Source organism: Leptodactylus fuscus, chromosome 1 (genome assembly GCF_031893055.1).
Source record: "Leptodactylus fuscus isolate aLepFus1 chromosome 1, aLepFus1.hap2, whole genome shotgun sequence".
Taxonomy (NCBI): Eukaryota; Metazoa; Chordata; class Amphibia; order Anura; family Leptodactylidae; genus Leptodactylus; species Leptodactylus fuscus.
In genome coordinates, this window is record NC_134265.1 from 216,463,309 (window position 1) to 216,486,285 (window position 22,977).

Sequence of the window (22,977 nt, forward strand, 5' to 3'; positions counted from 1 at the left end):
ATATCTTTTTTCACCTGTAAAGGAAAGGACAGCAAACTGAGCTTACACGTTCAGCTTGTTAGATGGAGGACATAAATAGTATTACTTACGGTCAGTACACTCTATCATGGCATAATTCCCTTGCTCATGAAAGCTAATATTCCCAAGATGCAAGATACCTGCTGCTATTTGCAAGACAAGTTGCTGTTCTTCCCATGAAATACCAATGACCTGCATTGCATTCTATGAGAAACAAGAATGAGAAGAATGATCAAATATTAGAAATAAGATAACTGCAAGTCATTCTTTACTTAAAGGGATTTTACCATGAAAACCTTTTTTTTGTGTGGATAAGACGTCGGAATAGCCTTTAGAAAGGCTATTTGTCTCTTACATTTAGACGTGGTCTCCACTGTGCCGTTCTTGAGAAATACCGATTTTTACCGGTATGCAAATGAGTTCTCTCGCAGCTATCTGGCAGCGGTGGGGACGCCCCCATCGCTTTTTGAGTGCTAAGGCCCGCCCCCATCGCTGAGAGAGAACTCATTTGCATACCAGTAAAAACCGGTATTTCTAAGGAACAGCGCAGCGGAGACCACGTCTAAAGGTAAAAGACGAATAGCCTTTCTAAAGGCTAATCTGACGTCTTATCCACAAAAAAAAAGAAAAGTTTTTAATGGTAGAATCCCTTTAACACAAATTATGAAGTCTCCTAAACATATAAAATAGAAAACTTACCATTGTCTCACAGAAATCCTTCTGATCATCAGTTCCTTCCACTTTATAGGTTTCTGACTGATTCAAGTAGAAATAGTAGTCAGGTGTCATGATGCCCAGATTTTGCTTTTGTTCCTGTGATGATCCTTCTATTAACTGTTCAGACAACAAAGCTTTTATCTTTCATGCAACAAGTTGTGTTCATAATATAGATATAAATAATTTACATATATGGAACTGATTTATTTTTAGTACCAGAAAAATGTTCTGTTTACCTGATAAAAGACATGAAAGTTGCGCTCATTCTCATTTTGGTTGACAACACGGGATTTTTCCAGAAGAAAGTTTGATATTTTACCTCCATCAGGTTCTCCCCCACGGCTAAACTGTATCTCAAAATATTTACCCTGCCAAAAGCAGAAATAGTGACACAGAGATTTTTTGAGATTTCAGTTTATGGACATATCTTACAATATATAAGCTAGTATACATATCAAGAAAATGTTTTTCTTTCTCTCTTACAAATAAAGCTATGCCTATTGGGAAGAAAATGTAACTATTGTTGAATTAAGTATATCCATGGAATTGGTACATCCATGGAGTCCATCACTGCTACCAGATACTTTAAATCACTGCCATAGTGCTGTACATGGTGATAGCAGGATAAAAACAATACCTTTCTTATGTTTCAGAATCCCAGGGATGCAGAGAAAAATCAATTTTAGGCCAGGGCCTCATGGGACGAAAACACCGTGATTTGCCCGCAGTGGAAACACTGTGGGGAAAATTGCGGAGTTTTACAGTATTTGTAAAGAGGGTGGGATTTTAGCGAATTCCATGCCCTCTTTGTGGTAAAAATCACGGCGCTGATATGCTGTGATTTCGAAAACTGGCGTGATTTAGGAAATTGCAGCATGTCAATTATATGTACGGAAACACCAGCGGTTTCCCCACAGATAATTATAACAGAAAGTCTGTGCAGGAAAACTCTGCTAACTTTCGGTCGAAAGCACTGCAAGAAGAACCACAATGCATTGTCACCGCGGTTTTTGCTGCAGCGCTTTTCGGCTGCAGGACGCCCCATGGGGCCTTACATTATTCTTTCTTCAAATGAGGATCTTGGAGCACAGGGGAGTTTTCTTCTATTACTGAGCACTGCTGCATCATCACTAAACACACCCATCCTGCATTCAGCAACCTCCCCTGGGCAGTTGGAGTTGATCCAGTGAATGCAGGATGTATGTGTTTACTGATGATGCAGCAGTGCTCAGTAAAAGAATCCATGGAGCTATGAAACATTAGAAAGGTATGGTTTTTATTCCACTAACAGCATCTAGCTCTTGACTCCAAACCCAAAACTAATCTATGGAAAATAATTTATTACAAGCTCGTCTAATCATCTAATCTCTAATGCTTAATGCTTATTGAAATTCCCTACACTGCATTTCTGCACACTTACCTTATCATGGGTCCTTAGGGGATCATGGCACATTAATGAAAAAGCATTAGTTTCAACTTAAATGTGATCAAGGACCATTTGGTGTCCTGGCCCAAGGACAGTAAGTATACATTGGCCAAATGCAATCTGAGGTCTGGACATCTCGCTTAACAATTCAGTCACACCCACCAATCATGATGGAAGGACTGAATGGCCAATCAGTGTACCAAATGGCACTGTATCATTACGCCCACTAGCTGCCGGCCAATCAGATACATATCTAAACAGGGGAGGTTGAACTGAGAGCTCAAACAGCATCACTGGTAATCCTTGAAGATCCTCAAGCTTTCTTTATTCTCTTAAGCCGGGTTAACACAGATTTTTTTTTAGCAGATTTTGCCGCGCAAAATTCGCTCCAAAAAACCTCTCACGCGGCTAGCTGCGACTGGATGCCAGTGCGGGAAGAAACCGCTCGCAGAATAATGAACCCATTGAAGTCAATTGGCATTGTTTTTTGAGCCCGATTTTGACGTGGATTCCGCGTCAAAATCTAGACCAAAAAATCCTGTGTGAACCCGGCTTTATGATTTTTTTGTAGCCTAATAGGATTTAAACCTTTTCTAAAAGTTTTTGTGTTTTTTTTGTTTTGTTTTTTTTTTACAGATAAACTAATAAACTGATGTTTTAACAGTTTATTCAGGTGCAGATTATGCTGGCACATTGAGACCGTCAATCTTTGTATTAGAGTACAGTGCTAGATCACCACCACAGCTGAAAGCTGGATGTCTGGCAGATGCAACCATGCCTTATGTAGACAGAACAAGAATGAGATTAAAGCCAACTGTTGAGTATAGGCTGCTTTATTTTGTTGCAGATTTGCAGATAGTTTTGAGCCAAATCCAGCAGTTGCTACAAAAGGAATAGGAAATATAAAAGAAGCACTTATACCTCTGCGGCAAGATTGCACTTTGAGACACAAAAAGGCATGCTTGTACCGGTCTCTACAACAACATATAAGTGCTATAATAGCGATTTTGGTTGTGTTAGCTTTCCTCTATGGGCAGGGTGGTGAACCTATGACACACGTGGCACAAGGGGCAGTGGAACTGCAGCTTACACTGACAGAAAATTGTGATCTATAACCCAATGCGAGGACGTCACTTATCAGCACCTGGATTTTGGTGAAAGAAGGCTGCTCTTCATGAGAGCATAACATAATGGAATATAGTATACTGTTAATTGGCCATTGTAGAGCATATTATACTTTGTGGGAGACACTGTGTAGTATATTATGTTCCAAAGTGGCCCCCACACAGTATAATATACTCTGCAACCTCTTTTAGATGGAACACTACACTATAATGATTTATCTCTCTTTGGGCCTAGACCCCCAGTGAATTAAAGGTAAGTGTATTTCAGCCATGTTACATTTAACTTACAACATAAAGTGTTCTTTCTCTGGACCTGAGCCTCTGAATGAATTAAGGGATAATGAAGATCAAGCATATTACACTCTAATTAAAATCAGCCTTTGGCAGATACATTGTGTGCACAGTCCAAAATGGAGTTAGCCATACCTCCCAAATGTACAATGCAGCAAATATAGAAACAGTAAGCACCGCCAAACAATGTGAATGAGAAATACATGTATATGCTGACATTGCCACATTAGAAATGTGAACACAAAAAGTTGCAGCAACTAGCACCGAAAGCTTTACTGGTGATATTGACTGTTTATAAAATACATGAAAATGAGATTCTTGGTTAACATTTTGATGAAATTGTGTCTGCCCATCTGCCAGCGACAAGGTGACCTCTTTTAGGTAACCTTGCACTATAACCGTTTACTTTGTCAAGTGTATTTCAGCCATATTACGTTTAACATATACCACAAAGTATCATAATGTGGTTGAACTACACTTCCCTTAACTTGTGCAGAGGCTCAGCTCCAGTGAGAGGAGGTTTTGTAATGTATGCTAAACATAATATCTTTTGCAGTGCTGACCATTTCTATGTGTTTGTTAAAGCTGGTTTTCACTGGTCATGTCAATAAGCTGCTGAGAAAGTACTTGCTAGGTAAGTACAGTACTGAAGAGGCTGCAGTACCTCTCCAAATGCTGCAGCCTCTTTAAACAGCTGATCGAGGCTAGCTTATCAGTTATTTAGCCTGGAAAGCCCCTTTAGGCCCAGGCCCCACGAGCTGGAAACACCACGATTTGGCCGAATCCGATGCCCACTTTTTGGAAAAAAAATTGCAGCATGTTAATTGTATCTACGGAAACGCCGGAGGCTTTCCCATAGATGTAATTGTAACAGAAAGTACGCGGAGGAAAACTCAGTGAACTTTCTGTTGAAAGCGCTGTGGGAAGAACCGCAATGTGTTCACACTCCCGTTGTTCCCGCAGCACTTCAGCGCAGCTGTTTCGTCCCGTGGGGCTTTAGCCTTAGGCCCCACGTTGCAGAAGCACAGCTTTTTTATGGTAGATTTTGCTGCAGTTTTTGAGTCAAGTCCAGGAGTGGATTGAGCAAAAGGTAGAAGAATAAGTACTTTATATATATCTCCCATTCCTCTTGTAGCCATTTTTGACTTTGACTCAAAAAACCGCAACAAAATCTGCAACTAAAAAAGCTGCATTTCCACAATGTGGGGCCTTAGCCTAAGGCCCCACCTTGCAGAAAAGCTACTTTTTTTTGCAGATTTTGCTGTGGTTTAGTGAGCCAAAGCCAAGAGTCGATTGAGCAAAAGTGAGAAGTACAAGAGCTTCTTTTATATTTACCATTACTTCTGTAGCCAATGCTGAGTTTGGCTCAAGAAAACACAGCAAAATCTGCAACAAAAAAAGCAGCTTTTCTGCAATGTGGGGCCACGTGGCGAATTGCAGCACCTATTTTATGCTACATTTTTCCTTCTCCCATTAAGGCTAAGGCCCAATATTGCGGATCACACAAATGTTGGAAATCACAGCAAAATCTGCTACAAAAGAAAGAGCTTTTCTACAAAGTTTGTAGGGAAACTGCCTGCAATTCTGCAACTAAAAAAAAATCAACTTGCTGTGATTTTCCAAATCTCATATCTCATCAATAAGTCATAAACTAGCCTTAGCCAAATAAGTTACTGGACATACTGAAAGAATATTTTTTGGTGTGAAAATATGTTTTTTATTATACCACAACAAGAATGGCACAAAGCCAGATTTTTTAGAGCGTTACTTATATTTTCTTGTGCCATTGTTTTACGTAATTATTGTACATTATGAAATATATATAATAAAATAATCAAATTTTTTTTAAAAACTATAATCCAAACGGTAACTGTTTTGTGTTAAATACGATTTTTAAGGTTATAATTATTGTTAATTACATGAATAAATTAGGGATATTAACAGTTCTAACTTACAAATCGACTTGAATTGTTGTTTCTGACGGTTTTGGCGTTGCCAAAAGCTTCAAGGAGAGGATTAGATTGAAGGATTATGTCTTTAACATGCTGGAAAAGTGATAAGAATAGCCAAATATTAATTATTAATTATGGTAGATGATCTCTCTGCATTTATCTATTTTTACAAAAAGACAACAACATGACAATAACTTTCTCATATACAGATTCATTTGTAGAAAGAATTCTATGTTCAGCAGTTTGTTAATTTAAATATCTTTTAACTTAAAGTCTGGATGTCCTGCTGAAAAAAAAAGCCTCCCATTGATTTCAATGGGTTCTGCTAGCTTTTTCCTACCAAATTCCTCACCATTTTCCTCAGTGTGAATGGACCCTCTGCCTCAGGTTCCGGACCAAAAAACCTCGTGTGAACCCGGCCTTACACAGAGTTTTTTGGTGAGGATTTTGGCGAGGAAAAAATCCACTTCAGGAATTAGGAAATGTTTTTTTCCTCCAGCACAGTGTATGGACCTTGAAAAAAACACTAGCAGTTTTTCCACGTGGTTTTTGCCAATTTTATGTGGATTTTCCACCTCCCATTAACTACGTTGGTTTTTGCAGGCCGAATCTGCCTGAAGGAAGCTTTTTTTCCGCTAGCAAAAAAAAATTCTGCTAGCGGGAGAAAAAAAAGCTAGCAGAAACCATAAAACTCTATGAGGAGCCTTTTTTTCATGTGGATTCTGACACGGATTCAGCGCCAAAATCCTCGCCAAAAAACTCTGTGTGAACGGACCCTCAAACAACACTTACTCTACATTCATATGATAAAAATACAAAATGGCTGTGAAATACGTCCATTTCCAAAGTTTGTTTTGCACCTGAGTGGTGAAAACAGATCATCAAAATATTGGTCATGTAAATAGCCCTTATTCACAGATATTGAAAGTAATGAGGCCATGTGGTGGCCTTTAAAAGAGGGAATGTACGCTTAAGGTGGTGGCACACTGGAGCATATTTATCAATAGAAGTCCAACACTTCTGTCTACATTGATGCCAAAAATTATGATGCACAGCGTTTACGGCATATTGGTCAGCAGTGTGCGCCAGAAAGAACAGAAAAAATATTATTTTAAAATTATTTTTAAAAAATATTCATAAGTTTGGGCATGGTTTAAAAGTATTTTATATTATGTTGGGGGTCATACAAGTCTTTTTATGGATCGGTGATTGTGAATGACATGCTTTTTGTAGATTGCCGATCATTATTTGCGAACAGTGAAAAATTAAATAAAATACAAAAAACATGTGGTTTTGAAGACCACACCTCTTGCTTTGATACACAGAGCACTGTAAGAGCCCTTTCACACTGCACAAGATTTTCTAAAGATTCCACCCAAATATTTTCAAAATTGTTAGGGTTTTTAACAAAACTGAAAAAATAGCGATTCATCTTGGACAAACCAAAATGGCAGCTGTCACATGTTTGATCAGTAAAAACAGAAGAGACACGTGTGTATTAGGGTTGAGCCTATCTTGAGATTTCAGGATCGATTTTAAAATCCAATTTCATTTTCCATTCGAACCCAATCCCGATCCCAATTCCGATCCTAATGTAAGTCAATGGGATTTTTTTTAATGCTCAAAGATCGGATTTTAAAAACAATCCTGTTCACTACACAGCATGGAGTCCAAAAATTGAAGCTTCCATGCTGTATAGTGATTAAAAAATCCACCAGCTACTTAGTCCTCCCCACTTACCTGCACAGAACTGCTGCTGCCTCCTCTCCCGATGTGTACGCCACTCCCTGGAGCTCCGGGCCGTTGTTGTCTCCTCTCTCTCTTCACACGCTGGCAGAGCGCTGTGTGCGCCCTCGCCTCCCAGGCTAGTGTGACTGATGCTGGAAGAAAGTGTGGCTTGTTGTGGCTTAGGAGAGTGTTGGCGCGTACAGGGCGGGGAGCGCGTGAGTGCATCACTCACCTAGGGAGGCAGGGGCAAGCACAACGCTCTGCCGGCGTGCGAAGAGACAGAGGAGAGGAGAGAACAACGGCCCGGAGCTCCGGGGAGTGGCAGCGGTCCTCTGCAGGTAAGTTGGTTGAGCGATCAGGATCGGAATTCCGTTCCCGATCTTTTTTAGGTGGGATCGGAACCCGATCGAGATCGTGAAATTTACTCGATCACTGATCGGGATCCGATCTCTTCCGATCCCGATCGCTCAACCCTAGTGTGTATGACTCAGACTCTATCTCTGATGTTTCTAGCAAAACTCGACAGCAGCTGAAGTCCTATACCAGATATAAGATTCTCCAAGCCTGTGTTTCCCCGAAAGTAAGACATCCTGCAAATATAATACCTAGTGCAAAATATAAGGCCTCCCCTAGCGGTCTAGCAGTCATTGCTACATCTCCCATTCAGCCACAGGAAAATGGCCAACGGACATGTGCAGTTGGCGCATTTGGACGAAGACGTGATGGAAGAGCGAGAGAAAACACAGTCTGGAGAAGAAGACATGCATCGCTGGAGAGTTTTCAAACTGTTTGAGCACAGGGGCACGCCTCCAGTGCTGCGAGAAAACTCATTTACATAAGAAAGAAATAAGATTTTTCTCAGGAACGGCGGTGTGGATCAGAATAATAAAGCTAAGAGAAGAATAGCCTATCTTAAGGCTAGTAGTGACCAATGTGTGTCCAGAGTGGGTTGTATCATTACTGTGGCCCTATGCATATGCACTAGCACATTAATCACGCCAGCTGGCTGAGCCTTAGTCAAGTCGGCCAGCCAAGAGGTGCCCAATGCACATGTGCAACACTAGAGCCTACCAGAATACATTCATATCAGTCGGCAGCATCAGTGATGAGCTGGGTGTCAGTGTCTGATAAAGGAGCAGTTTGCCAATATTTTGTTCTCTTAACAATAAAAAGATTTCTGAATGCCTCACTCTGGTTTGATCTGTTAAGCCTTACAACTAAGACTACAGCAGTGCCTGGAAGAATTGCAGCTCCAATTGGTCCATTTTCTGGTTAATGTAGACTTTACATTAGCTATTTCTTCGTGCAGCTCCCCTGGACTTCCATTCTGGACAAAAGGTTTGGACATAAGCTCTGCTGCACCCCGAAACTGCATATAAAGGTGCTTAAGTTGTTGTATCTCACACAACACCAAAAGGTACCATCCCATGCTTTTGTAGTGTGGTGATTTTTATATATTTCCATCAGAAATCATTACAAACATTGATAAATTTATGGTATTAAATTGCAAACTACTGCACATAAAACTGAACTCAAAGAATAGGTAGACAGAAGAAAAATTTATTCTATGATGGAAATGCAAACTACCTGTACTTTTCCTCCTCCTCCTGATACTTTGGATATATAGCCCATGATGTATTTAGCAGCCACCGTTTTTCCTGCACCGCTTTCACCACTGGAACACAAAACAACATATAGTATATATTCAGGGTAAACAGGCTGTTTCTCATTGTTTAATAGAGTACAACATAAGGAAGTACAAGTTTTAATGCCAAAATTAAAAGTGGATCCAAAAATGAAAAGTGTATGCCTTTCACATTTACTTATCACTCATATTTTTGGAAAAAACAAAAAACTTGAAAGCCTTCAGTAGATGATACCTTTTTTAATGGCTAACTCATAATGATGACAGATTATAACGTTTCGAAGCTCCCGGCTTCTTCTTCAGATATAACTAAAAACAATTTCTGAAGGCTGCATATTTATGTACAACAGGACACATAGGGATAGAATTTTAGGAGGGAGGGGGGAAGGGGAAGAGGCTTATTAGTATATACACGTAAACAGTTCCCAGGTTCTTATCTTTATGACTGTCTACGTTCAGTGATTTCTGTAGGATGACATGAACCCATGTGAAAGATTCATTCCATTCTACAGAGTGTTAAATAGACATGAACCCATGTGAAAGATTCATTCCATTCTACAGAGTGTTAAATAGGGTCATGGACTTGTACTCATAAATCCGTCTCTGTTTCCTTGATTTAAAATTCCCTCTTAAAATCAAAATTTTCATGTCATAGGTGATTTGGTTATCAATTGTTCTTGGACCCTACCTCAAGTATGTGTTTTTGAGGCCTTCAAGGTGTTTGTCTCTATCTGCAGGGTTTGAGCATATGCGATAGTATCTGATGGCCTAGTTGTAGACAATGGAGTTCTTTATGTGTTTAGGATGAAAGCTATCCCATCTTAGGTAGGTAGGGCGGTCAATTGATTTCCGATACAGTGATGTCTCAATTTTTTTGTCCTGTATCTTGATGACTGCGTCCAGGAAGTTTATTTCAGAGAAGGAGTAATTGAGCGTCAGGTTGATGGTGGGATGGAACTGGTTGAATTGTTCATGGAAGGTTTTCAGCTTTTGTTCAGACCCAGTCATATTTTTGGATTAACACCTAACACTATTTTTTATGTTTGATAACCCATCTGGGCCTCTGATCATTGTAGTGCCCAGTCTCTTCAGTGTTTAGTTTCAGATGTGTTCAGTCTGAACGAAATCACCAGGCGAACCTCACGAGACGAATCTTGTGAGATTCTATCAACAAATACTTTGAGCACTGGGGCCCTACTTAATGTTCCCTGCTCCTGCCATGGCTGCCTCCACTTCCCTTCAGCTCGTCAGGGGTCCCTGTGCATCCCATATTATGTCTTGACACTGTTCAGCATCAACCATGCTGCAGGTAATGGCCACCACTGCTGTTCGGGGTGAACTGTAATGTGTTTTGCTCAAACCCTAAGCAGAGATCGATGATCCAGAACTGTAGAAGATTTGACAACTCACAGTAATATCCTGGGTCCAGATCCAGCCAAGACCATCTTGTCTTGTGGCAGGCTCTGGTGAATATTTGCGAACAGTGTCTTTGCAGATTTAGAGTCTAGCAGTGTGTGATTTAGGTATCTTGTTCTACTGCTCTATATTATCTACCACATTTTTGTGAATTGCTTTAGAGGCAATTTCATAACAAGAACTATATGAGCTGCTGAGTGATAGGGAAAACTATTTTTAAAAATTTTAATAGCAATTTGGGCTTAAAAAAAAAAAAACAAACATGAAAAATCTGGAAAACAGATGTTTCTCTTCCCTTTTGGTAACATTTTCAATAACATTAAAACAAAGAAAAAATAGGCATCAATAAAACATAAAAATTAAACCCTATGACATCTGATATTTGAATAACCCAAATGAAAAAAAAAGTTACAGCCTTCAAAACCGCATCTATGAAAAAAAGCTGAAAATATTCATGTATGCAGATGTAATAAAGGTTAACATGATGTATTTTTTTGTTCTCTCTGATAAGACTTCACAGCACAGAAATTCATGTTGAAGAAAGTCAAGTTAAACAGTGCTATATCTGTATATATATATATATATATATATATATATATATATATATATAATTTTTTTTTTCCCACGGAAAACGTCTTTAAAGGGGTTGGCCACTTTCAGACCAATATTGACAAACAAATGTACAATAAAAAGATATACAATTTTCCAACATACTTTCTGTATCAATTCCTCACGGTTTCCTAGATCTCTGCTTGCTGTCATTCATTCTGTTACTTCTAGATGATAAAACTCTGACCATGGTCATGTGATTTACGGTCCATGGTCATGTGATGAGGACACAGGTGCCGCTCGTTATAGTCACAGCACAGTAATCAGACATCTGCCTGGTAATCAGCTGTATACCTGTGTGCTCATCACATGACCATGGACAGTAAATCACATGACTATGGTCAGAGTTTTATCCACTAGATGTAACAGAATGAATGACAGCAAGCGGAGATGTAGAAAACCGTGAGGAATTGATACAGAAAGTATATTGGAAAATTGTATATCTTTTTATTGTACATTTGTTTGTCAATATTGGTCTGAAAGTGGCCAAACCCTTTAAGTTTTAGTCATATCATACCATATACGTAGGCCCAGTATTTGCATGTTGCCCTGACAGGTTAAACCTAATATGTCCTATTAAGGCACATGGATGTCATAGAGGATAAGCATGCTTGTATGCCCCTCTGCTTGACAGAGTTGAATGCTGCTGCATGGAATAGCAATAACTTCTGACATTTTTAAATGATATCTATGTATACAATGACATTGTACTAAGCATGCCTTCAGTTATATACAACTTTTCATCCTGTTAATGAATAGTGCATTTCACTATACTTTATAATATTTTATAATAATACTTTGTAACTTTGAGATCTATTTCCTTCACAACCAATTAGTTCCCTATTCGCCCGCTCCCTATCTTCAATCTGACTGCTTGTTTACCTTATAACAGTCTCTATATTCAGTTACACACACACAGCTCTATGGAGAAAGGATGGTTAAAGTAGGTTTCTGCTGTAACTGGTTGATTTATTGCATGAAGAAACAGCAATTATTTGAGTGTCTTTTCTATCACCCTTCTCCTCTTCATAGACTAATATGTAGAAAGTAACTGCCTGAATAGTTGAGAATAAAATTTCACATATTAACCTGTATTACTCATTGATGAAAAGTTGTTTAGAACTGGAATTAGGCTTTAACCAGCTAGAAATCGCCATGCTCTCACCTGATGATGACGCACTGGTTCTCACTATCAATCATCATATTACGATACATGTTATCTGTTAACGCATAGATATGTGGAGGATTCTCATATTGAGCCTGAGAAAAATACATTCAACAATAAAACACTTAAAACACTTTTAAAATATTCACGTAGTGATTATTCATGTGTGGACAGGAAGCAATGTTGTATAGATTATTTTTTAAGGGTAAAATGTAATTTGTGTGCACTACTACAAATGTATGAACCTGTACAGCAAAAAGGTCAATAACTGATGACTGACCATATTGTGGCCATTTGCCATTTGGCTTTCTAGCAGATGAACTCTTGAAAATAAAAGCCATAATTAAAAATAAATAAATAAATAAAACACTTAGCAAACACTTTCAATTATGAAATCAAGTATTATTACATTTACAGAATTGAATTCTATCTATACACCATCTAAATGAATAGTCATAAAATATAATAATATAATAATGGGCTATGTTTATCAGGCAGGGTTCTTGTGGTCCTTGTATTAGCTCACAAATAGTGGCTCAACATGTAGGATTTTGCTGTCCGCATGAAAAATCGGACATGATTGTAAACAGACACATAAGCACACAACATAATATCCCATTTAAAATAATGGAAATTGCAAACGGACAGCTAGTGTCTGATACTAAAATCTTGCGCGAACCCAGCCTTAGAAGTCTTTGGGTGTGTGTCTACATCGTGGTCAGATGGCAGCTATCGTAAACTCATAAGATGACCATATACCTTCTGATAGCTTTGATTACACATCATTCAATGCACATTAAAATGTCCAAGGCATGCACAAAAGTGCACAACATACTTAAGGGGATCCTATCTATTAAACACAATTTTTTCTCCCTAACATGTCGGAAAAGCCTTAAGAAAGGCTATTCATCTCCTACCTTTCCTTTTCTTCTCCGCGCCGCCGTTTGCCTGCAATCACGGTTTTTCTTGGTATGCAAATGAGCTCTCTCGCAGCACTGGGGGCAGGCCTCAGCGCTCAAACAGGTAGGAGCCCACGACCACAAGAAAAATGGCCGCTTCTACAGTATTGTAAGTGGCAATTTTCTTGTGGCCAATGGGCATGCGCAGTCGGCTTGCCCAAGGCCTAGAAATAAGAAGACACCACTGGAAGAAGGTGCGGTGAAGACCTCATTGCAGAAGAAGATGGAGGCAGCGACGGAGAGCTGTCTGGCAGCATTAGGGACGCCCCCAGTGCTGTTTTAGAACTGGGGCCTGCCCCCAATGCTGCGTGAAAGCTCATTTGCATTCCGAGAAAAACTGGGATTGCAGTTGAATGGCGGCGTGGAGAAGAAAAGGAAAGGTAGGAGACGAATAGCCTTTCTTAAGACTATTCCGACATTTTAGGGACAAAAAATTGTGTTTAAAAGATAGGATCCCTTTAAAGGCCAGTCTTAGGTAAGGACCTTGCAAAGTCACCCAACTCAAGCCATTTTGTGGAAGGGGATGGCTACCACAAACTTACATATAGACAAAAGTATGGATATTGAATTACTTACAGCCCCTTGGTATAATTCAACTTCTCGGTCTGTGAAATAGGGCATCTGTTTAAATGGATTAACTGATATAAGCACAGAACCTATGTAAGTCTGTCAGCAAAGTTAAGGAACGAATTAATAATCTGCCATGCAATACAATATTAGAGTAATAATAATATATAACAATACATTTTATTTATATAGCGCCAACATATTCTGCAGCAATTGTATTCTGTACAATTTGTAGGGTTCAAGTACAAACAAAAAAAAGATACGTTACAAAGAAATAGTCAATTCAAACAATGGGACTGAGGGCCCTGATCGCGAGAGCAGGGGCATAACTACCGGGGTAGCAGCGTCAGCAGCTGCCACTGGGCCCGGGACATTAGGGGGCCCGGGACATTAGGGGGCCCGGAAGCAGCTGCTACCACTATGTTTTTTTTTTCTTTTTTTATTAATAGGCCATTACCGCCTGGAGTTACTCCAGCCGGTAACTGGCCCTATTTACTTACCGATCCTGGCAGGGGCCGGGATTGGTAAGTGATGCTGCGGGCCCCAGAAGCACTATTATAATACTCGGGGGGGGGGGGGGGGGGGTTCAGTGCGCTTCACCGGCATCGAGTCGCAGCTACCCGTTTTTTGGTCTGTAAACTGAGGCGGCCTCTGAACCCGGCCTAAGGGTATGTTCACAGGGAGATTTTTGTCAGGAATTTGACGCAGAATCCGCTTCAGAATCCTCCAACAAAAAAGGACTCAAAATAGAATCCTATGCAATTTGCTAACTTGTAGCTGTTTTTCTGCCTCCCATTGACTTGTATTGATTTTATGAGGTGGAATCCGCCCAAGGAATGGACATGTTGCTTCTTTTTTCCTCTAGCGGATTTTTCTAAAAGGAAAAAAAAAAGATTACATATGGTGAGGCGATTTTTGGTCAGGATTTTGAGGCAGATTCCTGACCAAATTCCTGACCAAAAAACCCCATGTGAACGCAGCCTTAGGGTCCATTCACACGGAGTAACGCAAGGCGTTTTTTTGTGCTTATTTTGTGCTTATTTTTACGGCCATAAAAAGACGTTTCTATTGAGTTCTATATTAAAATACGCCTGTATTTTTACGTCCGTAATTTTACGTCCGTTATTATGTTTAGGATAAGTTCACATGGGTTTTTTTGGTCCGGAACCTAAGATGGAGGCCACCTCAGGTTCCAGACCAGAATACAGGTAGGTGCGACTGGATGCCGATGCAGTCCCGCACTCCGCTCCGGATTAGGCCCAAATGAATGGGCTTAGTTGTGAGGGAGTTTCTTCATGCAGATGTTGCATCTGCCTGAAAGAATGAGCATCTCGCTCCCGGACAAAAAAAACAAACGGCTTCCAGAACAAAGTACTGACCTGATACGGCCTCAAAATCCTGATCAAAAAACCCCGTGTGAACTTACCCTTAGTTTTTCTTTAAGAAATCCTCCTACCTTCTCTGCACTCATTACCTGTTTTAATTGCATCTGTTTGGACTCAATCACACTCCAACCTCTCCACCATGGCCAAGACCAAACAGCTGTCTAAGGATACCAGGGACAAAATTGTAGACCTGCATAAAGCTGGAATGGGCTATAGCATGAGGGGGTGAGGGACAGAATGGGCTACAACATGGGATGGGGGACATCATCCTTTGGGGTTGCTGTACTACAAAGGGGGCAGAACGACTACACCATATTGAAGAGAAGATGGGTGGGGCCAATAACCTCCTTCCTCAGTAAGAGCATTGAAGATGGATTGTGGTTGGGTATACCAGCATGACAACGACCTGAAACACAGAGCCATGGCAACTTCGGTCCTTATAGTGGCCTAGTCAGTCTCCAGACCTAAACCCAATCAAAAATCTTTGGAGGGAGATGAAAATCAATGTTGCCCAGTGGCAGCCCGGAAACCTGAAAGATATGGAGATCTGTAAGGAGTGGACCAAAATCCCTGCTGCAGTGTGTGCAAACTTGGTCAAAAACTATAGGAAATGTCTGACCTCTGTATTTTGTAATTGTAATTGGTGATAATTGGTATTTGATAATTGATTTTTTTTTTGCACTAATGCTTTATATACCATTAGTATATAAATATACTATATACCACTATGATTGAGAAAGGTTCCTATAGGAACCAGAAATGTTACTAAAAGATTAAAATTACAATTTTGCATTTTTTCTTCAAACGAGAAGACCTGCTTTATTTTCTTTTAATATGTCTGGATACGTGAGTTTAATCTGACTGAATGTGGTAACATCATTTACTATAGATAAGTTACAATAAAAGATATTACTGGTATTAAAGGTAATTTTACGATTGTGCTTGTTACCTATTAATATTTATTACTAGAGATGAGCAAGTAGTGAAATATTCGATATTTGTTTCGAGTAGCACCTCAATATTCGACTAATCGACCGAATATCGAATCTCATTATAGTCTATGGGGAAAAAAGGCTTGTTTCAGGGGAAACCACAATTCAACTAAGGAGAGTCACCAAGTCCACAATGACATCCCAGGAAATGATGACGACACCTCTGGAATGCAACTGGACAGCAGGGGAAGCATATCTGGGGGCATCTAACACGCCCAAGTCACTGTATTACCCCAATTTCACAGCCTATCAAATAGACACTTTCTAAACTCAATAGAACCTCTATGAAAGTGGAAAAATACTTGGAAACCTTCTTTCCTCCACAATAGTATGGACAGAAACACAAATTTAAAGCTAAAGAAACATTAGCATGCACCCCTTTAAATCACGTTGCCCATGACAACCACAGATGGAATAGGCAATGGGAAATCCAAAAGCCCCCACCCTTAACTGTCATTGTTTATGTGTGTGTGTGATGTAGTGAGACTTCCAAAAATTACTTTTCTGGCCCTTCACGTAAGCCCTTCTAAATTAAGTTAGAGGCCCTTAAGATGAGCTACAAGCAGAAATTGAGGCCCTTGAGGTGACTTGAGCCTTTTACCAGCATAGTTTTAGGCCCTTTAGGTTCAGCCTTGCACCAGCAGAGTTTTTTGTCCTTGGGGTGAGTTGAGCCTTTAACCAGCAGTGTTTTTGGCCCTTGGGGTGAGTTGAGCCTTTAACCAGCAGTGTTTTTGGCCCTTGGAGTGAGTTGAGCCTTTAACCAGCAATGTTTTTGGTCCTTGGGGTGAGTTGAGCCTTTAACGAGCAGTGTTTTTGGCCCTTGGAGTGAACAGAGGCTTTAACCAGCAATGTTTTTGGCCCTTGGAGTGAACTGAGCCTTTCAACAGCAGTGTTTTTGGCCCTTGGGGTGAGTTCAGCCTTTAACCAGCAGTGTTTTTGGCCCTTGGAGTGAACTGAACCTTTAACCAGCAGTGTTTTTGGCCCTTGGAGTGAACTGAGCCTTTAATCTGCAGTGTTTTGGCCCTTGGGGTGAGTTGAGCCTTTAACGAGCAGTGTTTTTGGCCCTTGGAGTGAACTGAGCCTTTAACCAGCAGTGTTTTGGCCCTTGGAGTGAACTAAGCCTTTAATCTGCAGTGTTTTTGGCCCTTGGGGTGAGTTGAGCCTTTAACGAGCAGTGTTTTTGGCCCTTGGAGTGAACTAAGCCTTTAACCAGCAGTGTTTTGGCCCTTGGACTGTACTGAGCCTTCAGACAGCAGTGTTTTTGGCCCTTGAGGTGAGTTGAGCCTTTTATCAGCAGTGTTTTTGGCCCTTGGAGTGAACTGGGCCTTTAACCAGCAGTGTTTTGGCCCTTGGAGTGAACTGAGCCTTTAACCAGCAGTGTTTTGTCCCTTGGGGATGAGTTGAGCCTTTAACCAGTAGTGTTTTTGACCCTTGGAGTGAACTGAGCCTTTAACCAGCAGAGTATTAGTCCCTTGGGGTGAGTTGAGCTTTTAACTAGCATTGTTTTTGGCTCTTGGGATGAATTGAGGATTGTAGGAGCCTGATATTATGCTCTATGGATAAATAAAGCCTTGTTGGAGCATAATATTAGGCCCTTGAGGTGAGCCTTAATGGGGTGATTTTAAATTTTGTTTTTCAACTGTGATGGTGGAGGAGGAGGAGGAGGAGGAGGAACTGAAGACCTGGAGCACGCACATCCAACTTCATGTTGGGGTGCTTGACACTGGTGGTCATGCAATTGATGGGTCAATCCAGTGGCAGTTCATTTTGATCAGCGTCAGCTGATCAGCTGCACTTATCTGTGATGATGCCACCGGCTGAGCTGAAGACCCTTTATGATAGAACGCTGACGGCAGGGCAGGACAGCACCTCCAAGACATAAAACGCAAGCTCCAGCTACAAGTCCATCTTTGACAACCAATAAGTGTAGAGCGCAGAGGGATCGGAGAGGACAGGGCCGTGGTCGGCCAGGTATTCCCGCAACATGTGCCTATACTTGTCCCTCCTGGTAACACTAGGCCCCTCAGTAGTGGTAGTTTGGCGAGGGGGTGCCATTAAGGTGTCCCACACCTTGGAGAGTGTGCCCCTGGTCGGTGTGGACCGGACGGTAGTTGTTAGCCTCTTGGAGGAACTGTCCTCTTTGCTGCCAACGAGAGTTGATGGAATCATTTCCATCATATTTTGCACAAGTTGCTTGTGGCAATCATAAATGCGATTGGCCCTCCCCTCTACCGAAATGAAAGATGATATGTTATTTTTATACTGTACACATTGCACATAACAAAAGCCTGCCCTGATGGCAACTGTGTCTCATCAACATCACTGATGATGGGTTGTGGGGCCACAACCACAACATCGCCAGGAGATGGTGGAACAGTTAAAGAACCTGAAAACAGCTCCTGGGAGGGGGCAAAGGTGGAATGACTCTGCTGGGAAGATTGGGCATGTTGGGAGGAAGGAGGGCCAGACTCTTGGCTAGGAAGATGACTGGAGTTAATGGCTGACTGGCTGGTAGAAAAGCTGCTGGAAGCATTATCCGTTAGCCACTGCAACATCTGTTCCTGGTGCTCAGTCCTGGTCAGTCTTTTACCCTGCACCCTGCTTAATGTAGGGGCGGCCAAAGGGCTCTGTTTTTCACTAGAACACCTCGGACAACATGACTTCAGGTAATGGGACTTCTTTATACTTATAAACCACAGCTTGTATATATTTTCATTCATTTGCTCCTTGTAGATATATAGTATCTATTTGTGTATCCCCTATTTGGAAGTAGATTTTTCTATACCATGGGTATTTATGTACTTATTTGGACCACTTCTATGTATTCTATTCAATAGGCTATTTTAGCCTCTCCCTTAGCATTTGCTATTTGGGATTTTTTGATGTTGGTCCTTTAATAACCATTTCAAATTTGGTATTATTCCAGATATGTTAAATCCCTCTGTAGAATAACATCCAAATATTGCAGTTAGGATATTTAATTATATTGCATTCAGCTGTTGGTGTGGTTGCCTTCCTTTTGGGTCGTGCAACTTTAAAATAATATCCGTTCCCAATGTCCCTGTCTTTTAGTTTAGGAGTTGTATCACTATATATATATATATATATATATATATATATATATATATATATATATATATATATCATCATAAGGGTATTGTTGGTGCTAGTTAGGCACCATTTATTTGAGTGACACATATTTAAATACATGAATATCAATATTTATGCATTTTGTACCCTTTATTACACTTTGCATAGTTCTCCTATCTATTAGTGTTGTCCATGGTTGTTCATGGTGTATATCTGTGTACTCACTTTTTTCCATCTTCATCTACTGATTATTATGCTTTTTATGTATGATTAATAATAAAATATTTAGTCATTTTTACATATATACAGTGTATTGGTGTTTTGTATGCGGTCCTGTATATAGTTGACCCTGCTTAATGTAGCCATCAAATCAGGGATTGTGGAGAAGCGCGATACTGGCTTCCCCTCACCAGTAGCCATTGGATGCACTTGACCACAACCTTGCTCCCCAGCTGCATTTCCACGCCCCCGGCCTCATCCCCGTCCCTTTGCGTTAGCCTTGCGCATTTTGAGATGTATACAAATGTTAATTTCTTTGTGTGTGTGAGTTGACAAAATGATGGATTGTATACAAATTTTTTTTTTGTATGTACAGAGGGTAGATATATTGGGCCTATATTTTGCCGTATATACTAGTATGACAGTATACAGGAATGAGTGAGTGAGTTGACAAACTGATGGATTGTATACAAATTTATTTTTTTTGTATACAGAGGGTAGATATATTGGGTCTATATACTGCCGTGTATACTGGATAACAGTATACAGCTTTCTTATTACCCTTATGGGACAGGTATATAGAGTATACCACTGGTGGAGAATTTGAGCCCTAAAAAGGGCTTTTGTGAAATTTTATGAGCTAAGTGTATATAGAACTGGTGTATATATACTGTTGAAGTAGTTTAGCTCTTAAAAGAGCTGTTGGTTTTAGTTTTTCCTGCCTATCCAAACCTAAATCCTCTCTCGCCCTCAGCACAACGTCTCTCCCTATCTAACTCCAAACCGCAAATGACACGAATATGGCTGCCACTATTCTTATGAATCGGAGGTCACCTGATTTCGCCAGCCAATGACTTTTTCCCATTTTTTCCCGATGCCTATGTTTTCCTGCTTCCTGTCCCACCTTCCCTGCACAGTTATTGGTGCAAAAAAAGGGCCAGGGAAGGTGGGAGGAGATTCAAATTTTTACTGCATTTACCGCGTGGTATTTGATTGGAATCAAATATCTCGAATACCTTAATATTCGATCGAATATCTACTCGATCGGACGGTATTTGCTCATCTCTATTTATTACCATTATTATTATTACTGTCCATCTGTAATACAGGTGTCAACTGTGATATTTTGAAATTTCTTCAAACCAGACATTTGGCATCTAAATCTACATTCCAGAATATATGCTTAATACATAACCTTGCCATAATAATTTTTTTCATATAAAAGCACCTTACCAACAAAAAAAAAAGTTAAATTAGAAAATAAAAGCCAATAGTTTCTGCAGTTTCATCATGTATCACTGCTAGATGTGTCATACACAGCAGCCTCTTCGCCGGGCTGCCTCTTCCTTCCTCTCCTCTTTCTGTTATCCATTTAAGGACTCTTTATCAGTTAACCACAACTTCTCTCTTCATTTCTCCCGCCCACACAAATAAGTACTAATAGAGTAGACATGCCTAAAGCTGCTGCGTTCATCTTATGCGATCAAAGTTCTCTAAATGTAGGCTTTTCATGGTTAAAGGGCTTTCCGGGACTTCACAGAGTAGGTATATAAGAAAAAATTATTAGTAGAAGGTTGCTAAGAGATTGACTTCTGGCACCCTCAAGAAATCAAGTGATTTCTTGGCCTGATACCAGAACTAGATACAATGCACAATGTATTGCCATATATGGAGTAGTGCAATGTCTATTTACTGCAGTTCTTTCTCATACACCATGTAGTGAGCTTCGCCTCTATGTAGTGTGTGGTGGGCCCCTATATTCAGGATATAAAATTGTGCGAGTCGAACTTGTACCAATCTGCTGTTGATTACCTATATTCGAGACTGGTCATCAATCATAAAGCCTGTGATAACACCTTTAGACTAAGCCCCATTGTAGCAGGGCCACATCAAAAAAGTGATTTGGGAAAAAAGCAGCGGCAACACATCACAGTTTTTCCTGCAGTACTTTTCACAGAACGTCTGCAAAGGAATGTCCACGTCCGCATAGGAACGTCCACGTCCGCATAGGAATGTCCACGTCCGCATAGGAACGTCCACGTTTCCTATACATACTTTCTGCTCCCATTATACCTATAGGGATACTGATATGTTCATGCCACGTGGGTCCTCGCCCTTAGGTTAAGGTCCCACGTAGTGGGTGGTCGTGAAAAAGCACTGTGAAAAAAAACTGCAGTGGAAACACATTGCGGTTTTTCCAGCATTGCTTTTCACCAAAAAATCCTGCTTCAATTATACCTGTAAGGAAACTGTCAGCATTTACGTAGGTATAATTGACATGCTGTGATTTTCAAAACCTTATCGGTTTTGGAAGTTGCAGCATTTCTGCTGCGCATATTTATTTGCAATGTGTGGATGGGATTTGAATCTTATCCACTTTGCAGGGACTGTATAATGCCGTGGATTTTGCCTTCAGCTGAGGTCACATGTTGCTGAAACACAGCTTTTTTTGTTGCATTTTGTTGCGTTTTTTAGAGCAAAAGCCAAGAGTAAGAAAAAGGGAGAAGTAAAAGAAGCTTCCTTTATAATTGCCATTCTTCTTATAGTCATTCTTAGCTTTGACTCAAAAAAACTTTCTGCCGCTATTATACCTATACGAAAACGTCAGCATTTTCGCTGGTATAATTGACATGCTGAAATTTTCAATAAACACACACGTTTTTGAAAATGCAGCTTTTCAGCTATGGATTTTTTTCTGCAATGTGTAGATGGGATTAGCCAGAATCCCATCCATTTTGCAAAAGAACATTTTTTTGCTGTGGCGTTTCTGCTGCGGCCGAGATGCTGCGTTTCCACAACGTGAGGCCTCAACCTAAGAGAACTAAATTCTGTGATTGATGTAAGGATAATGAAAACATATCTATCTACACACATTATTATAACATAATGCATTTTTCTGATATATATTCCAGCATTTATATGCCGTACACTGATAAAAATCCTAGACTTCTGCTAGCCTATAAAAAGGCAAAAACAGTGAAGCATCCACTGAACTTACCTAGTTCTAGTTTTGTACTCACAGCTGATAGATTCTGCAAACTGAATCTCATAAAGGTGCATTGATGGAAAGGATACAAAAATGTAGTCATCCATATATCTTTTCTTGAGGTTCTCCACTATAGCATCTTCTGTGATTTTGGAAAGAAGCACCATATCATCAACTCCACTTTGCTTGACATTTTGGCTTTGCCAATGATACCTCTCTTTGCTTCCCTAGAGAAATATAGACAAAAGGGAAGGGAAAAATAGACTTGTGAGTGGATTATATATCTAAAAACCATGTTCTGAAGTTGAAATAATACTGCAATATACAGTCCTATGAAAAAGTTTGGGCACCCCTATTAATCTTAATCATTTTTAGTTCTAAATATTTTGGTGTTTGCAGCAGCCATTTCAGTTTGATATATCTAATAACTGATGGACACAGTAATATTTCAGGATTGAAATGAGGTTTATTGTACTAACAGAAAATGTGCAATATGCATTAAACCAAAATTTGACCGGTGCAAAAGTATGGGCACCCTTATCATTTTATTGATTTGAATTCCCCTAACTACTTTTTACTGACTTACTGAAGCACAAAATTGGTTTTGTAACGTCAGTGAGCTTTGAACTTCATAGCCAGATGTATCCAATCATAAGAAAAGGTATTTAAGGTGGCCAATTGCAAGTTG

General features: G+C 40.1%; 1 protein-coding gene across 1 annotated transcript in view; it reads right to left on the bottom strand.

Moving 5' to 3' along the window:
• MYO1F (myosin IF) overlaps positions 1-22,977 on the bottom strand; it is a 121,366-nt gene that overhangs the window by 70,100 nt on the left and 28,289 nt on the right. The window contains exons 2-9 of the mRNA XM_075282925.1: positions 22,379-22,516; positions 13,627-13,716; positions 12,092-12,186; positions 8,844-8,931; positions 5,532-5,621; positions 972-1,103; positions 718-852; positions 90-222 (exon numbers count right to left, since the gene is read on the bottom strand). Coding sequence (XP_075139026.1) covers positions 90-222; positions 718-852; positions 972-1,103; positions 5,532-5,621; positions 8,844-8,931; positions 12,092-12,186; positions 13,627-13,716; positions 22,379-22,516 — 901 coding nt within the window. The remainder of the gene's footprint in view (positions 1-89; positions 223-717; positions 853-971; positions 1,104-5,531; positions 5,622-8,843; positions 8,932-12,091; positions 12,187-13,626; positions 13,717-22,378; positions 22,517-22,977) is intronic.